The sequence below is a fragment of the Zalophus californianus genome, chromosome 3 (genome assembly GCF_009762305.2).
Source record: "Zalophus californianus isolate mZalCal1 chromosome 3, mZalCal1.pri.v2, whole genome shotgun sequence".
NCBI classification, from domain to species: Eukaryota; Metazoa; Chordata; class Mammalia; order Carnivora; family Otariidae; genus Zalophus; species Zalophus californianus.
Window position 1 is genome coordinate 134,677,880 of NC_045597.1, and position 9,197 is coordinate 134,687,076.

The 9,197-nt window shown below is 44.3% G+C and overlaps 1 protein-coding gene across 3 annotated transcripts in view; it reads right to left on the reverse strand.

Annotated features, from left to right (window-relative positions):
• Positions 1 to 1,742, reverse strand: part of TLK1 (tousled like kinase 1) — a 153,947-nt gene extending 152,205 nt beyond the window's left edge. The window contains exon 1 of one of the 3 annotated variants that reach the window (XM_027591520.2): positions 1,063 to 1,742. In XM_027591520.2, the coding sequence (XP_027447321.1) occupies positions 1,063 to 1,201 (139 nt within the window). In that variant the 5' untranslated portion in view covers positions 1,202 to 1,742. The remainder of the gene's footprint in view (positions 1 to 1,062) is intronic. The other 2 variants (XM_027591516.2, XM_027591517.1) reach the window with 2 other exon arrangements.
• Between the last annotated feature and the right edge of the window lie 7,455 nt (positions 1,743 to 9,197).

Here is a 9,197-nt window from a genome sequence, read left to right on the forward strand (position 1 = left end):
TGTGGCTACAGTCTCCTTGTGTGACACAACTGGGAGTGAACAACCCATTTACCAATTGCTGATGAATACCGCTAAACGTTTCCCCAGACAAAAGAGCATTAAATGCGATTCCATGCACATTTATTCTTCCTTCATAAATGAGCGTTCTCCCAAATTTCATTTTATGTCGTATACTTAAAGTTAAATACAGCAAGTTGAAATTTTAGTCAAAAAGCACTCCTGTATCTTACTAGCTGTGTAACTGCTACATCTGGTGGCAGCACACTTGCATGCAAGAAACCAGAAAACTTAGAAAACAATTGTAACCGATCTGGTGCGTGTTTCCATTAACCTTTACGCCGATATTTCCCACAAAACCCACGACCCTGTCAGAGAACAGTAGCCTACTTGCAGAAGAGCGATAACGCACAAACACGCAGGAGGTGATGGCGAAGGAGAGAAAGTTGCAGCCATCTGGAGGGGGTGGTTTTAAAAGCCTGCCCACGAGTCAGTCTGTCGTTTAAATTGCTCTAAGGGGCCAGGCAGGGGATCAAAGTCGGCTTTGATAATTTAAGCGACTCTCCCCAAAGGGCAGGGACCCTGCTAGCGAGGGCATCCTTCAGGTCCCGGGCTGCAAAGCTCGCAGAGCCGGGACCGCCTCTATGGGAGGAGTGCGCGAGGGAAGGGGAGGGGGCTCAAGGATGAATGCTTGAAAGGGAGGGAAAACCCACCAGAGACCGGAGGCCAGGAGGTTAAGAGTACTGAGTGTACTAGCAAATGGAGCAGAAAGGGGTTGGCGTCCGGGGGGAGGCTTCTCACCCTAGCAGTACTGGCTCTTAGGAACCCCATACGAGTCTGCGCGCCTCGCCCCGTCCCCTCCAGCGCGCACCCCCTCGTCCGTCTCCGCCGCCACCCGCGAACCACCACCCACAGCCAGCGCACTACCTCCCCGGAGCCGGGCGGCCTCGCGTCCACCTCGCCACCATCCCCCACCCTGGGGTCGGGGGAAGAGACCCGGGGGGCGCGGGGGCTGCGGCGCGGGAGAGGAGGCCCGCGAGCGGGCGCGGGTGCGACGGCGCTTACCTTCCCTGGGCCTCCCGGATGGCGGCGTGTGATTCAGCAGGGACCTGGCCGCCGCCGCCGAGCCCGGGGTTGGAGACGTGGAGAGCTGGGACCAAGATGGCGGCCCCTCCAAACTTCCACTGCTACTTTGGACACTCATCAAGCTACTTTCTGGGAACCCGACTCCCCCCCTGCGACGGCAGCGGCGGCAACGGCACCGGCACCCGCCTCCGTCATGGCGGGGGCCGCGCTGAGGGCGAGCGAGGGAGCGAGGGCAGGGAGGGGAGAGTCAAGGGGATGGGGGAGGAAACCAAGAAGGGGGGGAGGTGGGGAGGGAAGAGGTGAGGGGAGGAGAGGGGACGGGGAGGAGGAAAAGGGGGAGAAGCGAGGGAGCAGGCGGGCGCGCCGGGGAAGAGGCGGAGGGAAGAAGCGCGGCGGCGGAGGCGTCGAGGGGGCGCCCGCTGGAGTGCAGGCGGAGCGCGGGCTGCGCCGGCCGAGGACACTTCCGCGAGCGGAACCTGCCGGCACCTCTGCAGTGCGTCGGCCCCCGGCGTCGCTTGGGTGGCGGCGGCGGCGGCGGGCGGTGGGTGGCGGCTGAGGCGGCGGGGTAACCTCTGCATCAGTTACAGGCGGCGGCGGCGTCACGCGCCGCCTGTGCAAACACTATCGCGAGGCTCCTGCGCCTCCGGTAGCGGCGGCGGCCGCGGGAGCGGGCATGGGGGAGGGACCTGCCAGGGGTTGGGGGCGGGGGGGGGATGGAGAGGGAGCCAGCGCGCGAGGGAGGGAGGAGACGCGGGCGCCGGGCGCCCCTGGCGCACCCGCGGATCGCAGCGCGGCGCGGGAGCCCCGGGCCGGCGGACTCGCGTGCGCGGGGGCGATCTCCCCGCGCCGGCCGGAGGGAGGCGCACCCCGCACGCGCCCCCGCCGCGTCGCTCGGGCTCCGGCTCCCGCTCCGATGCCACCTGACTCCGCCACCCCCCTCCCTCCCGCGGAAGCGCGCCTGGCTCCCGACCCACACCCAGCCTGGGGAGAAATGCTTCTGCTCTCGCTGGGCTGTCGTTCGCAGGAGTTCTATGTGATCATTTCTCAAAATGGAACTGAAAAGTTAAGAGTTGCTTCTTTCTTGCCCCTCTGTACTGTGCAGAAAAACCTGCGTGCGTCTCCGCGTCTGCAGAATGGGAGTGATTACCGAATAAAAGAGCTAAGAAACTAAGCTGGGGGCGAGGGTGGGTGAAAATAAAACTTTATGAATGTTTTCTAAAAAGAGAAAGAATCTTTACCGGTGTTGTGCACTGTGTGTGTGATATAGCAGTTCTTTTTTTAAAAACAGTAAATGGACATCGAAATAGAAAATTTTGATTAATTCATATATTTAGGGAAACTATCCAATGTTCATCTTGTGGAAGAGGGCATGGTTTCTAGAAAGTTCCAATTTGTTGCCATTCTACTGCTGAGTCCCGACTAGAAAATCCCAAAGCAAATTACAGCATTTGCTAAAATTTATAGATCAGTGTAGCTTTCTACACACCCACACACGGAAGACACACCAGGGATTGGGCATCTTGTTCATAAGAGCAGTCTAATAGTTCAGGAAAAATACAACAAGGTTATTGCTCTCTAAAAAACCAAATTGAATAGAACACTAAACAGATTATGATATAGAGCAACTGCATATAGACAGGAGGAAATGGTATGATTACCAGGAGGACAAAAATGTCATTTCTATTTTTTATTTTTATGACTTTGCATTTCTCACAGTAATGTTGTGTTCAGATAAACTATCATACTAGAATAGAACCTTGGTTGTCAGTTTTCTCCAGAAGTAATTTTAGGTTTCTTATGCTTCAGATTATTCAGTGAGTTTTTAGTCATGTTGTGCTTTTCAAACTTATAAGGCAGATCTCACAAATTAAACAAGTTTTGTGAAGTATAACTGACATACAATAAACACATTTAAAGTGTACAATATAAGTTTTGATGTGTATACAACCCTGAAACCAATTCTACAAGCAAGATAATATATCCATCAGTCTCCACAAAGTTTCCTCTACCCTGTTGATGTTCCTCTTGCACTCCAACCCCACCCCCAAGTAACCACACATCTGCTTTCTGTCACTTAGTTGCATTTTCCAGAATTTTAGATATATGGAATCATAGTCTGTACTTGTTTAGCTTCTTTTTCTCAACATAATTGAGTTTCATCTACATTGTTGCACTTCATAGTTTATATTTCTTATTGCTGAGTATTCCGATGTATGAATATACCCCTCTTTGTATTGTTCACCTGTTGATGAACATTTGCATTGTTTCCACATTCAGGCTATTACAAATAGTGCTACTGTGAACTTTCCCTCCTGTAAAAGTGTTTGTGTGTGGGGTACCTGGGTGGCACAGTTGTTAAGCGTCTGCCTTTGGCTCAGGTCATGATCCCAGGGTCCTGGGATCGAGCCCCACATTGGGATCCCTGCTCCACAGGAAGCCTGCTTCTCCCTTTCCCACTCCCCCTGCTTGTGTTCCCTCTCTCGCTGTGTCTCTCTCTGTCAAATAAATAAAGTCTTTAAAAAAAAGAAGAACAAGTGTTTGTGTGGACATAGGCGTTCTTTTCTCTTGGATACATACCTAGGACCTTACTATTGGATTTTTATACCAAAGTACATGCACTCTAAGGGGAAGCAGAGTTTCTCTAAAGGACATATAGGTAAATGTATGATCTTTCTGTATTTTAAGACTAAGCTTAGCTGACTGTGGTGAAATGAGCATAGGACAGAGGAAGTCAAGACACGTGGGTATTAGTCTCAGCAGGTAACAATCCCTCTTGATTCAATTTCCTCATCTGTGAAAAAGAGGTTAGCATCACTAGGTGATCTCTAAAGTGCCTACCAATGCCTAGACTTCATACAGAGCTTAGCTCCTCTCCAGTAGTAAACAAAACCCAACCAAAGAGATCTGATGGTAGGTTATCTTCCTCCCGACCTTCCCCACAGCTTCAGGTTATCTTTATACCAACCCAGGTTACATTTTAGGCAAGCTTGCTCCTTTTATTTTAAATGGTATGTAGAGGATCACAGCATAAACATAATTCAATTCAGATATATTGTTGTTATGAATGCTGCCTAGGAAGGACAATTGAATGATTGGTTCCTGCTTTCTTGTGGTTTATGTTAAAGATCACCAACACTAACTTACTTGTAAAGAGGCTACTGCCGGCAGTAGGGAGCTAATTAAATACGCCATGGCTTAGCCTGAAAATGGAATACCATGCCATCATTTAAAATCAGGTTTTCAAAGAATACTGAAATAGATAAAATTTTCACACTGTAGTACGTGAAAAGGTGAGTATGATCCCAATTTCTGTATAAGCATACATAAAAAATGACTACAAGGATGTACCCCAAACAGTTAATAATAGGCTAGCCTTGGGTCTGAGATTAGATAATTTTTCTTTCCTCCTTTATGATTTTCCAAACTTGGTACAATGGATCATTTTTAAGTAATTAAAACTAAAATTATACAAACATTTAATTTTATGAAATGATTATGATAAATGAAAACTTCAAGGGTGAGTAGAGGCTCCCATATCTTGCACATCAGCTAGTACATAGACATTCAAAAATTGTTTGATAGAGATGGGATGGCTAGAGTGATAACTTGCACAATAGCACAAGGTACAGAATAGTCAGGAGAGTCCAGATTCAGACAGCAAGAACACCTGCCACTCTGGGGAAGGAGAAATTGAAAGAAAAGCAAGGAAAGCATTGAAAGGGGGGTTTTGGCAAGGTTCTTTGGGAAATATTCCCAGAGGGAAAGCCAGCATGAGAACACAGAAGTGAACTGAGCAAGTAAAAGGAGAATGCAGTAAACCTGCCCAGAAAGAATCAGGATGAGCTGGGGAAAATGTTCTTCCTGAGAACTGAGTGCTCCATGAGGACAGACTCAAGCCCTTAGTACTGTGCTTGGCACAGACCAAGGGCTCTGTCAGTGTTTGTGGAATGAATGAATGAATGATGATCAGTGAACTGGGATACAGGTGAGGGAGCAATGCAGGAAAAAAGGTCTTCAAGGGTCTGCTGATAGGTCATATACAAAAGGGAATATCTGAGTCCTAATCTATACACTGATCATAATTTACAACTATGTTTATTAGACTCCATTTATACATCATAGTAAAAATATTTGCAAAGCAGACAATACTATAGATATAATAAATGCATTTTATACCTCTTACCATTTGATTCCTTCTAAATTTGAGGAAATAATTAATATCTAAGTTCCTTTCCCCCAAACCAATCAGAAATTAGCCCAGAGAATGGATGAAGTGTCCTTTCTAAGTATTCTCCCATACAGCGGGTGCTAGAGCCAGTTCCTACTGCGCAGAGAGCAGATTGTGTGCATCTCTCCCCAACTCAGTTCAGTGATGTCACACTGGTAGCTTGAAATCAGTATTTACAACTCCAAAGTCATCAAAGCTACAAATCAGGGCTCCCTCACCAGCATACCACTGCTCGCCTAGTGCATACATCATTTCCTCGCTGTCCATTTCCCTGCCTAGGGAGGAGAAGGACCTTGTCTGTCATGTTTATAGTTGTATTCCCAACGTCTAGCACCTGCCTGGCATCAAGTTGATGCCGTATACATATTGGTTCAGCCAGTTAATTACCCGCATACTGGTTAGCAAGCATTTGAGCCCTCTGAGCTAAGAACTGAGTTGGCTGCTCTGGCAGAGGAAAAAAGGACCAAATACTCTACCACCCCCTCACACTTCGTTGGCCAATGTTTGTGATTTGGTAAAGTTTACTGACCTTGTTAGGGTTGCCAGATGAAATATAATTTTTGCATGGACCATACTAACACTAAAAGAGTATTGGTTGTTTATGTGAAATTCAAAGTTAGCTGAGCATCCTGTATTTTTACTTATTAAATCTGGCAACCCTGGCCCTTTTGTTTTTTGTTTTTTTAAAGATTTATTTATTTATTTATTTGAGAGAGAGAATGAGATAGAGAGAGAGCATAAGAGGGGGGAGGGTCAGAGGGAGAAGCAGACTCCCTGCTGAGCAGGGAGCCTGATGCAGGACTTGATCCCAGGACTCCAGGATCATGACCTGAGCCGAAGGCAGTCGCTTAACCAACTGAGCCACCCAGGCGCCCAACCCTGGCCCTTTTGAACTAAGCAGAAAATAGTTAATGAGTTATTACCTAGTAAAGTGGAATACTATGACCTGGAAATTCCATTCCAAAGAATATATCCTACAGGAATTCTTGCTCATGTGCTATAGGACATAAGAACAAGAATGTTCATGGCAGCCAAAAACTGGAAACCACCCAGATGTGCATAGACAAGAGAATGGATAAGTAAACAGTTTTGTCTATTCACACAATGGGATACTACTCAACAATTAAAATGCTAACAAGCATAATGCTGATTTAAAAGGACAAATTAAAGAAGGATGTTGTCTGTTTGACTCCATGTGTAAATATTCAAAAACATTCAAACTAAATAATACGTTGTTCAGGAATGGAGAGATGGCAAAACTAGGGAGAGAAAAAGAAAGGGGATGAGAAGCCAAAAGCAGAGTGATTACTTCTGTCAGGGAGAAGGGAGAATGTGATATGGAGAACTGACAGGGGCTTCAAAAGCATCAGTAAATGCTCTACTTTGTTAAGTTGGATGGGAGGATGGAGATATGTTTGTCTTATTCTTTTTTCTTTAAGCTACTCGTGTGTGTGATTTACTCAACGTACAAAATATTATCTTACAAATGTTTAAGACATGAAGAAACCTGTGCCTTCTTTATCAGACTGAACTTAGAAGACCTCCTTGTCCTCCTCTGCTTGGACTTATCGCCAGATTTGATTTCCTTCTTTGTCCAAATGTATGCACACAGATGGGATTTCTAAAGATGCCTGTTCTACCATCACAACACCCCGCCTCAATAGTCTTTTTGGTAGATGCTTAGACAAATGCCTCCATCACATTGGATGATGAAGAATTCTCATTTCACTGAGTTTGTTCTAACTGTGCTGCACAATTCACAAAGCCTACTTGGAAATTTTGGTGTCCATATTCCCGTAGAGAGAGTTCCAAGGCTTTGTACATAATATGCTAGGTTATACTTTTCTCTGCTGTCTCTAGCATTGGAAATGGTTTCCTTCAGGTTTATCAACTAATGGGGGAGAGCGGTTGATCTATACGCAACAAAACTGGAATTACCAGGTTCTCAAATCTGATTCATTTTGCCTGCGGTTAAAAAATTGTAATCAACTTCAGTGCAATATTACCTCCCCAGAGTGTACTAGATGCTGTCCTCCAAGGACATGAGTATTACAACATGTTTACAAAAACAAAGTACAACAAACGAAGTGCTCATACAGCTGATTTAAAATCAACAATATATCTCTTAACAAAGCAGTCTACTTAGAAAAGTGATTAAGAAAACATATGAAACCAAGAAGTCTAGTGTTCCACTTCACTCATTCTAAGTTTTACGGATTAAATTGAAATATAAATTCATCACATTAGAAGGAAGATGAAAGATTCCCAAAGCCTTACACTAAACTCTGTTTCTGCAACATGAAATTTTTTGTAGGCATAGAAATTGATGTGACTTTTTAAAAAAATTAATATCATTTTTGATTTTTCACAGTATCTTTCCAACGACACAGTTTAAAGACTTTCAAAATCACTTAATGCTTTTCCAGGAAATATAAAGTGCTAAATCTTCCTTAATTAGATACATGACAAAAATAAGTAGAGATGTCTATAACCTCATACATATTTAGAAACTTTGAAACAATATAGAAATGTCAAGTATTGATGAGAATTTCTTCCCCCTCCAAAAAAGGAGTAAAAATACTACCATAAAGCAAGTGGAGGCTTTTTGAGATGCAAGTAATATTCTGTTCCTTAAACCAGGTGCTGGTTAGAAATGTATGTTGAACAGTTTGTGAAAATTCATCAAGCTGTACACTTACAATAAAAAGTTAGACAAAATGTAAAAAAAAAAAAACAAACCTGGCATTTGTAGTTATAAGGAAATACATACACACATAGACACACATTTAAGGGAAAATAAATTTGTTTAATGAGACAATGAAAAGGAGGGTTTGTTTTTTTTTTAAAGGAAAATGTTATTAATATGAGGGGAAATGAATGGTGGTTTCTTATGGGAAGAAGTTAAGAAAACGATATCTTAAAATCAATATACATACAATGAAATTTCTAGAACCGCCACCATGAGAAAATCCTCAAGTAAATATTTACTTCACTATTGTTCATTTCTTGTACTTGGTAAAGAAAGTTGTTTGGCAACGGCTGATGACCTGTATACCCATCAGTAAAAACAGTTATGGACTGATAAACATTCATTTCAGGAAATACTTGTTGAGCACCTACACTGCATAAAGCAATTTGCCAGGTGCTGTGGGAGTACAGAGGTGAGTCAGACATGGAGCTTAGAGGTGATAGCAAAGAACAATCAGGCAAATGACTACCATCCAAAGTAAAAATGATCCATGCCAGATCATTTTACCAAAGTATAGGTAAATGGGAGAATGTAGAGGCAGAAGAGATCACATTTGAGGCTTCCTAAAAGAGTAACAGTTTTGTTTTTGTTTTTGTTTTTAAAGACTTCATTCATTTATTTGACAGAGACACAGCAAGAGAAGGAACACAAGCAGGGGGAGTGGGAGAGGGAGAAGCAGGCTTCCCGCTGAGCAGGGAGCCTGATGTGGGGCTTGATCCCAGGACCCCGGGATCATGACCTGAGCCGAAGGCAGACACCTAATGACTGAGCCACCCAGGAGCTCCAAGAGTAGCAATTTTAGCTGGGCCTTGAAGTGCACCAAAAGGTGATCTAAATTGTTATTTCCTTTCCAAGATTCAAAACTTAACCCAGAATCTGGATCCATTCCATAGACAAACTTAAGGCTCTCTTCTATTTTTTTTTATTATATCATCAGTTTCATACAGTCTTAAACTTTTAGTTCAATCTTCACTTTTTTCCCTTTTGTTGTCTTGTTTAGAGGCCTCTACCTACTTTCCAATCCCTTGTAGAACTGCATCTTTTAATTTAGCATTCTCTTTGCTCTATGGGTTGGGATGGGTTGAGAGAGAACAGGGACACTAGTAACAAAAGTAATTTACCCCAGTGAAACTAAGT